At 36.6% G+C, this 18,872-nt stretch overlaps 1 protein-coding gene across 5 annotated transcripts in view; it reads right to left on the bottom strand.

Moving 5' to 3' along the window:
• BRWD3 (bromodomain and WD repeat domain containing 3) overlaps positions 1-17,701 on the bottom strand; it is a 161,166-nt gene extending 143,465 nt beyond the window's left edge. Inside the window, exons 1-6 of one of the 5 annotated variants that reach the window (XR_009734980.1) lie at positions 17,415-17,701; positions 17,223-17,281; positions 16,990-17,019; positions 16,525-16,584; positions 4,263-4,413; positions 2,490-2,588 (exon numbers count right to left, since the gene is read on the bottom strand). Coding sequence is in view for 3 of the 5 variants with exons in the window: in XM_061409616.1 (XP_061265600.1) it covers positions 2,490-2,588; positions 4,263-4,413; positions 16,525-16,584; positions 16,990-17,019; positions 17,223-17,281; positions 17,415-17,445 (430 nt within the window). In the remaining 2 variants the exon portion in view is untranslated. Of the gene's footprint in view, positions 1-2,489; positions 2,589-4,262; positions 4,414-16,524; positions 16,585-16,989; positions 17,020-17,222; positions 17,282-17,414 lie in introns of those variants that run through there. The other 4 variants (XM_061409616.1, XM_061409612.1, XM_061409611.1 and 1 more) reach the window with 4 other exon arrangements.
• Between the last annotated feature and the right edge of the window lie 1,171 nt (positions 17,702-18,872).

The following is an 18,872-nucleotide window of genomic DNA, read 5'->3' as shown; positions in this document are numbered from 1 at the left end:
CCCCATGAAATGGTTCAGAAATAAACGAAAGACAAGCAGTGTAATGTATGCCAGCCACATAAGCAGTGTAATGTATGCCAGCCACATACTTCTCTGGGCTATGGATTTTTCTTCTGTAAATAGGGGTTTACAACCCAGTTTCCCAAATTTGTTACCAGGAAACTTTCAGAATGTTACAGGGAAAATGATTTCTACTGTCAAACTACTTAGATAATGTTTTCCCAAAGATGATTCACAATGCATTTTAGTATATGAGCAGTCCTACATGTAGTCATTTTTTCCCATATTTTTTTAAACTCAGTGTTTTTCACATTTACTTGACCAAGATAAGAAATAATATTAATAAAAGATCTTTCTAGTACTAAGATTCTTATAAAACCTTTAAGACTTACTTTCATGATTAAGCTTTATTTACACAGGGGAACTATAAAACTAACTGTTTTGGAAAACTATACCCCACCATGAGAAAACTATTTCAAAGGACAAATTTTAAAAGATCTTCTATTCATCTTATTTACTTTCCTAGTCAACTCCCTTGAGTTTTTATCAGGTTCTGAATTCTAAATATGTTGAATTTAAGTATCTTGACTAGTACATACTACATGAAAATATATCATATTTGAATTATCTCTATTCTAATAGCTCCTCCCCAAATAACATGGCAGATTTAAGAATGTGAAAGCATCAATGACAGGGACACTAAAATTCCTAAGCAATTAACATTATGATTAACAAAGTGATTAAATCAAATTATCTAAGTAATTTGACAGTAGAAATCATTCTCCCTGTGTAAAAAACCAATAAAAGTTCAAATGCATATGTGCAGTATTAGAATTTTTTAAAAGAATAAAGAAATATTGAAAACCTAATACTCTAAAGACTGTTCTTCAGCGCTTCACATGTGACCACTGAAGGAAGCATAAAGCACATAAACAATATTGATAGTGTAGCTAAAACTATTATATCATCTGAACATAAATAAATACATGAATAATAAAAGCTATCTCAATTTATTCAATCAATTATCAATAAAGCTTAAGGGAAAAGTGAACACCAGAAAAATTCTGGATGGTGAACAAACTACTCCGGAAAATGAAAAAAAGTGTTAAAAACACCATGTTAAATTAGACCGAACCTAGCAATGGCAACCACTCCAGTATTCTTGCCTGGAAAATCCCATGGACTGAGGAGCCGGGTTGGCTGCAGTCCATGGGGTCGCTAAGAGTCGGACACGACTGAGCGACTTCACTTTCACTTTTCACTTTCATGCATTGGAGAAGGAAATGGCAACCCACTCCAGTGTTCTTGCCAGGAGAATCCCAGGGACGGGGGAGCCTGGTGGGCTGCCGTCTATGGGGTCGCATAGAGTCGAACACGACTGAAGCGACTTAGCAGCAGTAGTCTACTTTTTCTGGTAAAATCCAGGCTATCAAAGAGTACTGTTGGCAATACAGATAAAAGAATCCAAAATTATCTTAATAATGCTTATGAATTTTTTATCAATGACTTCATCTAAATATTTTAATAATTATTTCTAGTCTAAATTTATTTAACCTTTTTGGGTAAATAAGTTCTACAAGCTAATTATGTATTCTTATTTTTCAATTTGAATTTAAGGCATATTCTCTAGGCACTAGGCACTAAATAAAGTAATTTAATTTTTCAGAAGAGTGAGAAAACAGGAAAACAGAGTGGCAGTTACTCATCTATCTGCTTGGTTCTATACAGTCTTTATAAATGGTTTTGTTAGCTAGATCTTCTCAGGAACCACTACTAGCATTTCTTTATGATGTTTTGGCCAGAGATGACCCAGGATAATATGTAAAGGACATATGAATTTCAGTAAACTACATATGGGAAGGGTGATATTTCTTTCTTTTAATAAAGATAAAACTTATTACATCATTATAAGTTTGGCAAGCAGATATAAGAAAAATGTATTTTTATTTCCTTCTAAAATCTGTCTTTACATAGTTCCCTGTAAAATCTTTGAGCTTGGCACAGAAATATGTAAATACACTTCCATATGGCTAAAAACACCTGAAGTATATAAAAAAGGAAATGCTTCTGCTAAGAAAGAAAAAGACAGGAGAGGAGAGAAGTGGAAGGGGAGGGGAGGATGGGGGAGGCAGAGAGGGGAGAGGAGGAAGGGGGATAGGGAGGGGAAGGGGAGAGGAGCAAAAAAGGAGGGGTCTTAGGGAGGGGAAGGAGAGGGGAGAGGAGGGAAAAAGAAGGGAGGAGGATGTGGGGAGGGGAGGGGAGGAGGGGAAGAAAGAAAATGAATTTAAAAAAGTCACCTTTTACAAAACTATGATTATATTTGCTTTAAGTAAAAATGCTTTAAAAAAAATCTGGACCAACCATGAAACACCTCAAAATGTAAGCATTTACATTTCAAATTTAATTCTGGTACGTATTTTTGGCTTTATAATGAGTTCAGGAAGGAACAAATCAAGAATGTGTTTATAACTCACATGGACATTACTCACCCACATTTGGAGGTTTCACATAATTTACAGGTAGTTCTGGAGGTCTGCCTCTATGTAGAGCTGCAAAAGCAGAGCCATTCCATAGTGTACTCTTACAGTCTATACAAAAAGATTCAAAAGTTAGTCAAGGCGTAGAATATTTTTTAAACTGTACTTCAGAGGCAAATGTCTATTTTCAATTTCATTTGTTGAAATACATTTATAACTATTAAAACCACAATAAGAAAATAACATATATATGTTTAAACATGCTATAATCTATATTATGAAAGGTAAACACCAATGCCTTCATGTTATCATCAGGATATTTTATTTTCTGTGCTGATCTAGAATCAAAGCTCTTATTATACATATATTTGAGTCTTATGTAAATATGTCATGGATTAATAAGGTTTTAAGTTTATATTGGTCCCCTTCTGGATCTTTAGGCTTACACATGTCTACTCACATAAAACTGTATAAGCAAGGAAATGAATACAGCACAAGTATGCCAGGTAAAGTTCAGAAATTTATACTTTGTGTATGCTCATGTTATAGAGTGACTGCCAGTACTGTAACAGGTAACAACACTACGTATCAGGTGAAAACTGAGTAAAAATAGTTGTGTTTTTGTCTTTAATGTTTATGTCAAAATTCAAGCAAATATGAAATATTCCTAATAATTCAACTTTGAAACAAAAGTATTCTACTAATCTCCCGAAAGATGTCAAGCTACTGAATTGAAGAATTTCCTTAAATTATAAAATGAGATAATAAAAAACTGGTATCATTTATGCAACCATTTCTTTATCTTTGTGAATTAGGATTTTTAAAAACATTTGCTAAAAAAGCAAAACAGAAATAAATTGGTTGCTGGATAGACCTGAAGTATTTAATTCATTAAGGCATCCTTAACACCTAATTACACATTTTTATGTTCAGAAAATTCTATCTGTATAATTTACATACTGGGGTTCCACGTAAAACTTTGGGGAAGACTTCCCTGGTAGTCCAGTGGTTAAGAATCCATCTGCCAATACAGGGGACACAGATTCAATCCCTGGTCCAGGAAGATTCCACATGTCATAGGGCAACTAAGCCTGTGTACCACAACTACTCACATGAGCTCACATGCCACAGCTACTTAAGTCCTAGAGCCTAGAGCCTGTGCTCCGCAACAAGAGAAGCCACTGTAATAAGAAGCCCAAGCACCAGAACTAGAGAGGAGCCCCTGTTCACCACAACTAGAAAAAGCCTGCACACAGCAACAAAGACCCAGTGCAGCCATAAATCAATTAATAAATTAAAAAAACAACTTTGGGGAAAATCTGTAAAAGAATGAAAAAGAGGGGAGTAGAGAAACTGTTACTGAAAAATGAAGGATTGATACTTTTGTTTAAACATCTTTAAATATAAACATCTTGACAGATAATAAATTTACTTGTTATGAAATACCCCTTGTGATTAGAATATCAAGAGTCAAAGATTAAGAACATCAAAATGTAATGAAAGAATATTTTACATATTTATACTGTACTAATCAAAGCAGTGATCTTTTGAGATCTCTATTCCACAGGATTACAAAGAGATTTTATATTCTTTACCTCTACAGTATTCACTGTTTTACAGAAAAGGGCTCCATTTAGGCCTCTAGAAATTTACTTGTACACTAGGAAAATAAAAACAAGACTGGCAAGATAAGAAACACTAGAATAAAATTAGTATTTAGAAAAGCCTAGGAACATTTCATTCACATAAAAATATTCCTTTCTCTAAAAACTGTAAAAATCTTACCTTTGGCATCCCTTAACAGAGACTGCCGACCAACACCGAGTAATGTCTGTACCCCAGGAACACTCTGAGGGATCTCCTTATCTAGTAAGGGACCAATCCGCTCACAAATTTTAAGGAGGTAGTCTGGAGGAATGTGTGCATTGGCTGCCACCTAAAAAGCATAAATAAAATAAAGGAAAACAAATTTGGTTTAAAAACATTACCAAACTGCTCCAACATAGAACAAAGTACAATTTTAAAGTACACAACAAGGAAAATAACATTTACAATATTTAACACTTCAACAAAATTTAGGAAACAGCTACAAAGAATTAAGGACCATTTAAACAAATATTAACATGTAAATTAATTTTGGGCTCCAAAATCACTGCAGATGGTGATTGCAGCCATAAAATTAAAAGACGCTTACTCCTTGGAAGGAAAGTTATGACCAACCTAGATAGCATATTCAAAAGCAGAGACATTACTTTGCCAATAAAGGTCCATCTAGTCAAGACTTTGGTTTTCCCTGTGGTCATGTATGGATGTGAGAGTTGGACTGTGAAGAAAGCTGAGCACCAAAGAATTGATGCTTTTGAACTGTGGTGTTGGAGAAGACTCTTGAGAGTCCCTTGGACTGCAAGGAGATCCAACCAGTCCATCCTGAAGGAGATCAGCCCTGGGATTTCTTTGGAAGGAATGATGCTAAAGCTGAAACTCCAGTACTTTGGCCACCTCATGCGAAGAGTTGACTCATTGGAAAAGACTCTGATGCTAGGAGGGATTGGGGGCAGGAGCAGAAGGGGATGACAGAGGATGAGATGGCTGGATGGCATTACTGACTGGATGGACATGAGTCTGAGTGAACTCCGGGAGTTGGTGATGGACAGGGAGGCCTGGTGTGCTGCGATTCATGGGGTCGCAAAGAGTTGGATACGACTGAGCCACTGAACTGAACTGAACATGTAAATGACAAGGCAGTTTAACTTACTTTTACATGTTTTGATTAAATCATTTGCTTAGCTGTTAATCTTATACAAATAAGTGTTACAAAACAGCAAAAATGAGCATGTCTAAAACCTAAAGAAGTACAAAGAGGATGGCTTAATTCTACTAGTACTTGATCAGCAGTGATAAACTAATCAAGAATCAGAGAATCTAGATTCTATATAAATGATAATGCAAACAAAGGTAGTACATCCATAAAACTCCCACTTAAGCCCCTTTAGGATCAACAGTACATATTTGCTTAATTAAAGCAGCACTCTTTCCCTAAAAAAGCTAATTGGTTTTCAAAAGAGTATAAAATTAATGATAATTTTATATACCATGTTTTAAACAACTAAGCTATATACTCAAAATTCAATGTAACAACTCATTTTTAAAACACAGTTTTTGAAGATGGTTAACAAATGCAGACAGGAATGAGACAATAAAACAACAAAAGTGGTTTCCATTTTTTATTTAAGCTAGTGTTAAAGTTACTGATGTGTTTCATCAATACCTAATTATTAAAACAGTAAACAGAGTAAACTAGAATATTAAAAATCCTTAGACAAAAAGAACATCTACATTCTCATCTTGACAAAAGGTCCTAAAATCTATCTAGTTATATAGTTACAATGCCAATCTTTATAAGTGCTATAGAGAGAGCAACACCTATGTGTGTGTGTACCTGCCATCACATAGGACACACATCAATATATTACCACCAAATCAAGAACAATATAGTACAAAAGATAATTTTGTAACTCAACCTTAATGATCACCAGCAGAAGAGATTTTGTCTGTTCTTGATAAATATTGGTTCATTGAATCAATGAATAAATAAAAACCAAAGTCTACTTATAAGCAATATCAGAAGAATTCACAGAGGAAAAATGTTTCTCCTATCAGATTGTTTTCTTAGGAAACACAGGTTGAAGAACTACAATCCAACATGTACGTAGGATCTGAGGATAAGTGATCCACTATGACTTTTTAAAATTACTTATTGCCAATTATCTTTTACAAACCCCCTCAAAAACCTTTTTTTTTTTTTCCCACATGACATGACATGTGGGATTTTAGTTCCAGACCTGGGATAGAACCCATGCCTCCTTCAGTGGAAGTATTAACCACTGGACCATCAGAGGAGCCCCCACAAACCAATTTTGATCTACCCAAATCACTGGGGCCTGCGCAACTGTCATGATGGTCAGGAAGAATGGCAAGTTAATCTGATTACTTTTCATTTGCATCTGGATTGGGACAAAGGATCAAGCAAATTCTTTCAGTTATTTCACACAACTCTAGTTGTGTTTCTAAGCAATTAACTACATAGAACTAAAATAATACATGCAATATTGAAATCAAAGCAGGTGATGATTCAATTTAAAAGCCATTTTTTGTTGTTGTTGTTGTTACCTAGAGACACTGATAGGCTTCCTTTAAGAATCCACCTGCAATGCATAAGACCTGGGTTGGAGACCTGGGTTCAGTCTCTGGGTTGGGAAGATCCCCTGGAGAAGAGAAAGGCTACCCACTCCAGTATACTGGCCTGGAGAATTCCATGGACTGTATAGTCCATGGGATCACAAAGAGTCGGACACAACTGAGCAACTTTCCCTTTTCAGAGACACTGATATCCTAGAATCCTAGTTTGTAATTCATCCTCTCCACAAGAGGGCATTCCTAAATAGGCCTACACACAAATATAATTAGTACTCCCCAAAATATATACATCACAAATAAAAAAGCCTTAAAATACAGCATATTAACATCTATAATAGTCTGTGCCTTTTTCCCAAAAAAACTGTCTTGTGTAAACTGGGCTTCTGTTAACATTTTCCACCAAGTAAATATTATAAGAAGGCTTTACACATGATGGTAGTTGATGTCTTCAGGGGCATTTTCTTTTTCTCATTTCATTACCATCTCAAGAGTTACAAAAAGCTAACTACCCTGGAACTTGTAATATACAGTAATATATACCCAGAAAATAGGAGTTCTCTGATATGAATTTTTAGAATTACTGTCTTATAGAAACCTGTCAGATTTATGTCTTTTTTATGATTATATAAATTTTATTAAGAATCAAGCAGCAAGAAAAGGACAAAAAATAAATAAATATAATCTTACTTCAAAAAACCCTTACTACTTAAAGTTGAATATTCCAACAATTATGTCTTAAACTGAAATCTTAGGCCCCCTGGCTACTTCATTTTATAAAAACAATGATGTTTAGGGACTTCCCTGATGGTCCAGTGGCTAAGACTCCAGGTTTGACCATTGGTCAGAGAACTAGTTCTCACATGCCACAACTAAGAGTTTGAATGCTATAACTAAAGATCCCACATGCAGCAACAAAGATCAAAGATCCTGCCTGCCGCAACTAAGACGGATGTCTGTGTACACCCAAATAAATAATGAAAACAAATTTAAAAAAAAATGATGTTTGATTTTCAGGTGTGTGTGTGTGTATGTGTATGTGCGTGCACACACGGGTGTGCACGTGCACGCTCATTTCTGTCTGACTCTTTGTGACCCTGTGGACTGTAGCTACCGAGGCTCCTCTGTCCATGGAATTTTCCAGACAAGAATACTGGAATGAGTTGCCATTTTCTCCTCCAGGGGATCGTCCCAACCCAGGGATTGAACCTACGCCTCTTGTGTGTCTCCTGCATTGGCAGGTGGATTCTTTACCATTTGCACCAACAATCATATAAACTTTTTATCATTTCCTCAGTAATTTTAAAACACAGAATCATTAATTGAGCAACTAAAACAAGGCTCATCTACTCTTAAATTCTCCCCCTTGAAAATCTGCATTATAAACTATTAAATTTTTTCACAAGTTTGCTTTTCACCCTATACAACAGAAACATTACTCAACTTCTAGGCTGCTGCTGCTGCTGCTAAGTCGCTTCAGTCGTGTCCGACTCTGTGCGACCCCAGAGACGGCAGCCCACCAGGCTTCCCCGTCCCTGGGATTCTCCAGGCAAGAACACTGGAGTGGGTTGCCATTTCCTTCTCCAATGTGTGAAAGTGAAAAATGAAAGTGAAGTCGCTCAGTCATGTCTGACTCCTAGCGACCCCATGGACTGCAGCCTACCAGGCTCCTCTGTCCATGGGATTTTCCAGGCAAGAGTACTGGAGTGGGGTGCCATTGCCTTCTCCCAACTTCTAGGCAGTCCCATTCAAAAATTCATTCCTCTAAAATCAATAAAAATTTGATTATAAAACAGTACTAGAGGAACATAGATTCTATCAACACAATGGCAATAACAATATTTTTGAGTTTGAACATGCTCTTCTCCTTTAAATAAAATTAGCAGGCTTCCAGACTTTATCAGCACAGTTCTTGCAATAAGTTTCTTCTAAATCAAACTTCAGGACTTTTAAGTGGTATAAACGTTTACTTCAATGCATTTTCTTTGATTAAAGCTGGAATTTCTTAAAGGTGATCTTTTAAAACATAAGAACTCTTATCTACACTCAGTAATTATATTTCTAAGTTTTTAAAAAAATTCTGTATTAGAATTACAGGTGAATATAATGCAATATATAATAAAATATAATATCAAAAATATGTATTAAAATATTCTATGAAATTAATGCCTTATTAAAAGCCATTTTTTTACTAAAACTCAAAGCATTCTAATTTCAATTATTTAACCAAGTTTCTCTTTCTGGAATATAATGACCAACAAGTAACAGAACAAGTGCTTTCGGATTGGAAGAACAAAACCATTCTCTAAAAACACAGTTCAAGAGTATAATACAAACTTCTGCATTATTTTGTAAAAAAAACTCCAAGGAGTTAAATTATAAAACTTTTGAACTGGAAGGATCCTTATATATAATTAATTCCACATCTGAGTAGGAAAAACAGATTCAGAGAAGTGATGTCCAATGTCACAATGAATGGATAGCAATCTGGGTCTCTCTGCCCACTGTTATTTCTATTACTGCCCCATTAAGGCAGCTGAAAAATAATGGTAATTAACACAAAGACTGCAAAAAATTAAAACTATAAATCTAAATAAACTGAAAGAAATTAAATGAAACCTAGATTATAAATAAACCTTCATAACAGGAAGACTAGCTGACCTAAAGAGCAAATCTAACAACTGAAATTACCACACTTCAGAATCATTATGACTACTGAGAAGACCAGAGAGATCCTACTAGTCATAATTAGTTAAAAGAAATCCAGTTGGGCACTGAATAAAACACAAAGGGTCCCTAATCTCAGGGGGCCAGGCCTGCACCAAGAGCTATATTTGAAATACTAATTTTCTGATGGCCATGATAATATTTTTACTTTGGCGTTTTGAAATAATAGGATCAGACAAGTAACTAAAAAACGAAGAAAACAGAATTGTGTATTTTATTTTCTAACTAAAATCATGACTACACAGGAAAAATGAAGAATGAAACTGAGAAATATGCTCAAGAAGTAAAATGCAACATTTTATCTGAGATTTAAAATGTTCTTTTTTCTGGTGGAGGAGGGGGAAGAGAAAAAGCACATGCATAGTTTATCACAGGACTTTTTGATATATAGGGACAGAAAACGAAACAGATTTTGAAAAATACAGCAAGGCTTTAAGATAAGCATGATACTCTGAAGTCTAAGAGCCTGAATTACTCAGGTTCTAAAACTGACTAGCTGTTACTCCTTTTGGGAGTGTGACACAGTAGAAAAGACTTGGATTTGAATTTTTCCAGCATCCCCAGGCTCCTACTTATGTGACCTACAAAGTTATTCAGCCTCTCTGACTCTGAGCTCCCTCATCTGTAAAACAGGGAATAATGATAGCTACTTAATATTATTTGTAAAACAAAACAAAACAAAAAAAAAAAACATTCACTTATGCGTTCATTCATTCAGATGTTTAAAGTATAGGGATATAATGAAAGATTAAATTGCTGCCCCAAGAGAATCCATAATCCGAGTTGGGAGAACTAGTAGATAGAAACAAATCAAATCTACAAGTGCCCAGAGGTTTAGTACAGAGAACTAAAGGAATAAAGTACAGTACCTCATTCACCCTGGGGTAGGGGTTCATGTCCAATTTCACACCTGGATTCAAAGTGAAAGTTAACAAGAGAGACAAAGAAAAAGCATTCCAGGCAAAAGAAAACACTTTGTATAGTGCCTAGTACATATATCTCCTCAAGGTTTAAGATGTACCTCCACAACATTAAGTTAAAAAAAAAAATCAAACCCTATCCAAAGTACCATCTGATTTTGAAGGAAAAAAATGCATATACTTATACAAAAAAGAATGAAAGAAAACATTAAAAATTAATAGTTTATTTTCTGCTTGATACATTCCAATAAAATATAAATGTCTACAATATTGAATACCTTTATAATTTCAAAAAATTTGTTTTAATATTTAATGAATTTGAAGGAGAAATGAAAAACTGGGCAGCAAAGGAAAGAAAACAGGCCTTCCCGTTGTAGTAATAATACTGGTTAACAGGGTGGGCTACAGTGTTAAGACTTCCTATCACTTTCTTTTGAAAATATTAATCATTGTTCATAGCATCTTTTTATTAGTTTTAAGATTTCCTCAGAAATTAAACAGGCAGAGCAATCCACCTAGGGCTCAAGTATTCTCTGGGTTATACTGCCTCAAGAAAGTACTAAAAGTACTATAACCTTGAGGTCAGATGATATCAAGACAAGAACTAAGGACCCACCCACATTCTAGAAGTTTCTCAGGAGAGAAAGATCCAATGAAAAGAACTCCATACTAGCTAGCAGATTAGCATATGTAAAAAGGCATATACCATGAAACACTTTTTTAAAAAGTTAAGAAAATTGAACAAATAAGAACTAGCTAATTATAAAGTGCCATGGTAGGTACTAAAAGGCATAAGAAAAACACTTTCAACAAGGTAATACAAAGTACAAGAAATAAATTAGCAATCATGTGTAGAAAATAAGATTAGGATAAGAAGAAATCAATCAGAAGGGTTGAGGATCCGTGCAACAAGACATGAGAAAAACAGCCTCCCACTTCTTAAAAATCAGTGAATACTGTTCCAGTATTACACTGAATTATTTTCTATAATTCATAAAAATGCAAATAACACTAAATATCTTTTGATATAATGATCATTCTTTGTTTGACTTAACACAGATGCACTTCAAAAACACTCATTTTGGGCTCAATTCTGACACTTTCTAAATGCTCTTTTTTTAATATTACTATTATATATGCCCCTTACCTTATAAAAAAAAAATTACTAGGAAAATTGGGTAGTGATAATTAGCTAGCTAAGAAAACATAAATTCTGGGGTCACAGTTCTTCAGATTTTAATGCTGGTCATTCAAACTCTCTGTTCTATTTTTAAAATATAGTAAAATGTAGTAACCAACTTATTTGCACTCATTTGCATTCTTTCATATTTAACTCATTTGGTCTACATAATAACCTTGCAAAACAGGTAGGGGTTCTTATTTTATAAATGAAGAAATTGATTCTCTGAGAGGTTAAGTAACTTGCCCAGGGTGGCTCAGCAAGTAATGACTAAATATTATGGCCTTTTCTACTACCCACAAAATTATATTTGAAAAATGTTAAAGGCATCTCTAAAATATGACATATACATTAAATTGACTTTAAATTACTATTTTAATCCTTACAAAAATTTATTAATCAATCAATAACCAACATCAGTAAAACTTTAACAAAAACACACAAACTAAATAGTCAAATGTCACAAAGGTTCTTTTGGGACAAAATTTTATAAGAAACATTCATCCAATACAAATTCTTATTCTCTTCATTTCCTTAATACCATCTCATTTGTACTGAGATACCAGTTTTCCTAGGACTAATGAGAAATCTCCAAAGGGATTTTAATCACTGAAAATGTATTCCTAGAGCCCAAGTGTGGGGGGAAAAAGCCAAAGATCAATCCAGATGAATAGCTAAAACTGATGTGGCTCAAGCAAATCAGTACCGAAGAATATCAGTTTCCAGACACTGATTGCTGTCTGCCATACCTATCAGTTAGCATTATATCCACAAGGGGGTCAAGCAGCACAAGCCTTTTGGTTTCCCACAATGCATTCTGTTCCTAACTATGGCTGTGTGTTCACATAACAGTTAATAAGTCACACATGCTTAAATTGCTTCCACACTTAGAGATGCAATAACCATGCTACTAGCACTCAAAGATCATTCTACAGTTCTACTGGACAATTTAAGCTATTACTAGTAACTAGAGAACAAGAGCTGGGTAAGAGGAGAAAAAAATACACGTATGTCTGTAATTCAAATGTGGTATTTAAAAGCAGTTGGTGAGGATCAAATGAAATAATGTGAAAACATTTTTAAACTTAAGTATGTTAAATGCAGGTGTAAATTCTTATAATGGCATATATCACCATAGATGTATTACTTTTAAAGATACGAGTGAAGATTAAAATCTTGATAAAGTTTTCTTTTTTTAATATAGCATAAAACTGCTTCAAGTCTTTTCCATATAAAACAAAGGCAATACAATCTATGCCACTCCTAATGTAAGCACTAATTGGGTGCTTTCAATTCTATGGATGAAAAATGCTGAATAAATGTAAAAATATACATCACACCTAAAGATAATTATGTCTCTGGTTCAGTCTTATGATAGAAGTACCCACAAAATGATTCAAAAATCTTAAGGTATGTCTTTAAAAATGTTCCCAAGTCATCTTTCCAATATGTAAAATTTGTGTATTAACAAAAACTATCCTCACTGCTCTGTCATTCCCAATGATCATCCCAGTAAAGCTCCAAGGAGGAAGCAATAAAATAGTGAACAATTCAACAGGGTCACCACAAATGAAAGGACATTTGTAATTATTTAAATTATCTACCTTAAGAAGAAGCAAATCTAATTCTATTATGTTGTAAATAAGTCAAGAAGAAATAAAGAAAAATACTCAGATCAAACTTCAGAAACAATCATTCTGACTTCAAATCCCTCCCTGTATTATTACAAAACTCTGAAAGTTAGTTTAGAATTTTCTAATGTCATAATCAAAAATGTTACAGTTCAACATATACTGACAAACATTCACCAAGACTCTTCTTTAAAAGGCACTTTATATTCCAATATGTTGATATTTGGCTGCAAGTAGGTTTAACAAAAAAAGCACCTTTCCTGGTGTTCCAAATTATAAGTAAAAACACTAAATCAGATTTAAGAAAGAAAAAGAGGGATTTTTAGACTATGTAATAGTAACAGCAGTAATAAGTGCTGAAGTAATCCAACATATTATCTTAATATTCTTCTGGATAAATTAAGTTAAGCGGTATAGTTTTTTACAATTCAATTAAAAATATACATATGGACAGAAAGGCAGGATTTTTGTTTCAAGTAGTATACATGACTATGCAACTTCAGTATTTTGATATCCTTGTTTATACTCCTTTGCCTCTTTATTATGCACTTATATTCTTTCCTTTTAATATCCCAGTACATTTTAAGTTTGAAATTCTGCAATATAATTTAACATATAAGGTTACACTAATTAATAACACTTTATCCTAAATTTCAATCAAAAATATGTAGCTAAATCAAAGATCACAGTTTAAATCCATTGTTCTAACAGCACTTTAAAAAATACCCCAAGAAAAAAATCCATCTCTCCTACAATGAAGCCACTCAAAATCTCACATCAGATTTGAAATCATTTTTATCAACAACTGATGAATCTAGCAATCAGTCTAACACTACACACTCAGTTCTCAGCCATTTCTTTTCCTTCTGTTCAAATTCTCATTCAGCTCTGCTTCATCTCCCCTTACAAAGAAATCTATAGGTAGAGAACAGACATATGACTAAAAATAAAACCATATTATCAAAATGTATTATCCCTAGAAAAATTGGATCCTGGTGTAGAAAAATAAAAGCATATATGTACAATATAAAAATTAAGTTTAAAACAAAAAAAATAACACTATCTAAACTAAGGATAATATTAATAGAGAAATTCTGTGTATATAAAAATTAAAAATGTATCAGGAATTATAAAAACAATAAATTAAAAAGATAAAGGTGAAAATCAAGTATACACAGGAATATACAAATTAACAATAATTTAAAAATAACTTGCTAAAGTAAAAGCCTCACTAACAGAAAAGAGCTAATTAAATAAATAAAATAAAGAGGATTATTTTCACCTATTAAAGCCACCAAAAGATTTTAAAAATTCATTCTAAGTATCTAGATGGTTAGATTATAAATTAGTACAATCTCCTGGAGAGCAATTTTATAATATATAAAATGGATGAGACCCCTGACCTGATAACTCCACTTCAGAAATATAGCCCAGGAAAACTGGAGAAAAAACGGGAAAAAGCAGAATGACTACTTAACTATGCAAAGATATTAGTGAAAAACTGCAAGTAACCCAAATGCTCAACTAGCAATTGAGTTCTAATCACAGCAACTTAAATAAAACTGAACCTTTCCTTGCCATTAAAATAACAATAGCTATTCAAATATAGATAAGTATATGTAAAAGTGTTAAGAAAACATAAAGCATGAAGTGGATACTTATTGCAAATACATGAAAATATGCCTTTACAATATAAGGAAAGGAAGTCTAGTAAACTGGGCTTTGTTTAGTTTTTTGTTTTTCTCTGTGTGTGTTTGTGCGTATATGTGTGTGTGGTTAGAAGACTGTATTTTTAATACTTTTGATGCTCATTTCCTTTTTACCACATCAAGTTAATTTTTAAAAAGTGTTTTCCTTTTAAAAAATGCTACTTGTTTAAAATGGTACACTTAGAGACAAATAAATGTTAACCAAAAAATTTGTCAATACAGCTTAGTATGAAGCACTATTTTCAAAACCACATTAGTCATGAAGTGTTAGAACATATTGGTAGGCATTGTTGTTTTTGCCCTTTTTTGGCAGGACTTCAGTCCAACAAAAAGTTCTGACTACAGATTAAATAAACTGGAAATACATGCAATTTTTCAGAAATAATTTTTATCCGATAATTTTTGCTATTAATAATAGTACAGATGATGGAGTTTATCCTTATCGCAAGTATTATACCATTTTCTGTGCTTTGCAAAACTAAAAAATTTAGATTGGGTAATTAGCATGGCTTCATTCTTGTAATTTAATACAAAGAAAAATCAAATGAACACCAAAGTAATTTAAATATTGTCTTGCTGAAAGCAAACTTTAAATTATGTTATTTATATTTAGAATCTACCATATCCCTCCAACTTTCTTTAATTTTCCTGCATTCGGATCTTATCGGAAGGAAAAGTGGCTGAATTTAGATTTTAGCAACATCTTATCTTTCTCTTTCCACTTCCTTCCAACTGACTGTGCCAGTGGATAACACAAGGTAACACACCCCCCCCCCCAAATAAAAAGGATCACCTTTTTGTGTGTGTCAATGCCAAACAGAAGATGCATTTACACTATGAATTATATCTATAAGACAAACAACAGTCAATCCAAAGCTTTTGGTCCTTAACTAAACTATATTCTATTTTAAAATTTTAAAAACCATTGTTGTCTCCTTGTAAATCCCAAACCGTGTTTCATTAATCCTCAAAAAAACGCATATAGTTCTTATCTAGTGAAATTTTAACTACACAAACGCGATTTAATAATGACTAAAGCTATTTTCTAAAATCTGAGCTATACAAAGATTATGCTATTATTCCGCAGTCGATTATCTAAACCTGGCAAATTTTGGAATTGGCTCTAAGCTCCCTATTATTTTTAACTGTGCCGTTTTTCTCTGGTCCCGTGTCTGTCAATTCCCCTTCGGAAGCCCCTTCGCAGTGCCGCCCGACTGCTCCCCACTAAAAAAAGGCTAAGCCTGGCCTCAGTTCCCGTATTTTAAGCCAGGACCAACCAGAGACCAGATTTCTTCCACTAATCCGGAACTCCCGGCTGTTACCAACGCTGTCATTGGCCAGCGTCAGTCCTTGGTACGTGCCCCAAGATAACCCCCGGGTTTCTCTCCTTTTTCCCCCTACAATAGGCCTTTCCTGATGTTTGTAACATATTTATAAACCACAATACGGCATCTCTGATAACCAACTCACATTCTTCAAAGTTTTCGGGTGGAAACAAACGAGGCCAAGGGGAGGGCAAGATACCTTTTCTCCGACTCGCCAAGAGGGGGGAAGGGACGTTCATCGGCTCAGCACCGAGCTCTAGAGCCGCGTCGGTAGAAGGGTCGGGGGTATGCTGGGGGTACAAGGTGGTGGAAAGGGAGTGAAGAAAGAGTTGGGTTGAGTTGAAATGAAAACTTTACTCACCAGATCCTCGAAGCTTCTTCGGTGCTCTCTCCCCTCCCAGTCTAAGCGGCGCGGAATAAGCTGGGGGCCGGCAAAAAGAAAGGGTGGAGGGGGCAACGATAAAGGCCAAGCCTCTGCTCCGCATCAACCCGACCCAGCTTGGGTCCGGGTCCTCGACCCTTGGCGTCTTTATTTCTCTGGCCTGATAGCTGTTGTCTCAGAGCTAGACGACTGTGGGGGGGGAGGAGGCCGAGGAGGAGGAAATCCTGAAAAACCACCTCCCACAAGCATAAAATGGGGTGAGTTAGGACCCCAGAGATATCCGCCCCCTTTGAGGGAAGGAGCCGGTTCACCCCTGTAGCAAACAGCTATGAGTGCCCAGATCCGAGGCTCCCTCCCAGCCCTTGCCCTCCGCCCCTTACTTGCCCTCCCCTTCCTCCAGTCTCACCCAAACCCTACCCACCTCTTCCCGAAGGGGCTACGTACCTGATGCTCCTCGAGTTCCTGCACTAGCACCTGAGCAAAAGGGAAACACGGATTATGACGAGCAGCTCGGGCCATCACCCATTCCTCCCTCCCCAATTCGAACCCAGCCGCTGACTGTAGAGCTACTCAAGGCCGGCCTTTACCTCAACCACAACGAAACCGCACACTCTGCTGCCTCGATTTCCCCATTGGAACCATTCCCCAAGACTCCCAGATCTCCTTCCCCTTCTCACCTGAGCGGATTTGTTGCAGGGTCCGGATTGCAAGAATCTAGCGATCAGGTAATACAGCTCTGAGGAAAAGGAGGGGGTGGGGGTGGGAAGAGGTTGAGAGGGAGGCAAAGAGAAATAGAAGCTTTTTCAAAAGAAACTGACAGCCGCCGCGCTAAGCCCCCATCCTCTTAACCCGCGGACACAGCCACCCACCGGCTTCGATCTGGGTAGGTGCCGCCGCCATCCTTTTCCTGGGGGGGTTTGGGGGCTTCGCTCCAGAGGGGCTGGCGGGGGAGAGTGGGGGCGCTGTCTCTATTGTGGTGAAGCCCCCATGCCCAGGAGTCCCGCCGCTTCCGCCGCACTCCGCGTCCCAGTTTCGGTCTTTCTCGGATTCATCGCATCACGTTTCGACCCATAGATATTCTAGCCCAAGAGCTGAGGAGGCGGAGGAGGAAGGAGAGTAAGAGAGAGAAGAGGAGGGAGGAGCCGAAGTGTCGGAGGGGTGGGCGGGGGCAAAGGGGGTGGAGAGAGGGGAGGGTAAAAACTGTAAGAGGTAACTGCAGCGCTCGTTGTTCCCCGCCAGGGGCACTAACGCAGCCGCCAGTCCTCCTCTCTCCTAGACGGCCACGGTTGCCTAGCTACTACTCCCAAAAGGAAGGGGAGGTGCTAACTGATGGCCGACGCTCTGGCAGCCGCCGCAGAACTCGGTGGTGACGTTCCCTTCCGCGAGCGGCTGAATCCGTTGCCCTTCCTGTGAGAGCAGTCAGGTCCTTTCCTGTTAAGGACTTTTCCCTCTGGCTGGTGATGAGGGACTTATGAGGAGCCAACTTGACTCAGCGTCTTTATTAGATTTCCTCACGGCACCAAAGTGGCTTTATTTTTTTGCCTCTCTTCCACCGAAAGGAGGTTAGCCGCTAAAGGATCTTGTGACTGAGAAACAAAAGGATCCCCTACTTCGTGGTCACTTGTTTTTCTTTAAAATGATTTTTGTACGGGATGAAAATGCTGTGTAGTTAGCAGTCCAGAGGGCAGGGCTCATATTGTTACAGAGAAAGAGCAGCTATCATATGTCCCCTGGTTCTGATAAATATTTCAGGAAGAATTAGCTGTCAGACATGAAGCATTTTACTTTTCCACTTCTGAATGGTTCAGTTCAGTTCAGCCGCTCAGTCCTGTCCGACTCTTTGTGACCCCATGAACTGCAGCACGCCAGGCCTCCCTGTCCATCACCAACTCCCGGAGTCCACCCAAACCCATGTCCATTGAGTCAGTGATGCCATCCAACCATCTCATCCTCTGTCGTCCCCTTCTCCTGCCCTCAGTCTTTGCCAGCGTCAGGGTCTCTTCCAGTGAGTCAGCTCTTCACATCAGGTAGCCAAAGTATAGGAGTCTTAGCTCAGCATCAGTCCTTCCAATGAACACCCAGGACTGATCTCCTTTACGATGGACTGGTTGGATCTCCTTGCAGTCCACGGGACTCTCAAGAGTCTTCTCCAACACCACAGTTCAAAAGCATCAATTCTTCGGCGCTCAGCTTTCTTTATAGTCTAACTCTCACATCCATACACGACCGGTGGAAAAACCACAGCCTTGACTAGATGGACCTTTGTTGGCAATATAATGTCTCTGCTTTTTAATATGCTGTCTAGGTTGATCATAACTTTCCTTCCA

Source organism: Bos javanicus, chromosome X, assembly GCF_032452875.1.
Source record: "Bos javanicus breed banteng chromosome X, ARS-OSU_banteng_1.0, whole genome shotgun sequence".
Taxonomy (NCBI): domain Eukaryota; kingdom Metazoa; phylum Chordata; class Mammalia; order Artiodactyla; family Bovidae; genus Bos; species Bos javanicus.
This window is presented reverse-complemented; position numbering and strand designations above follow the sequence as displayed.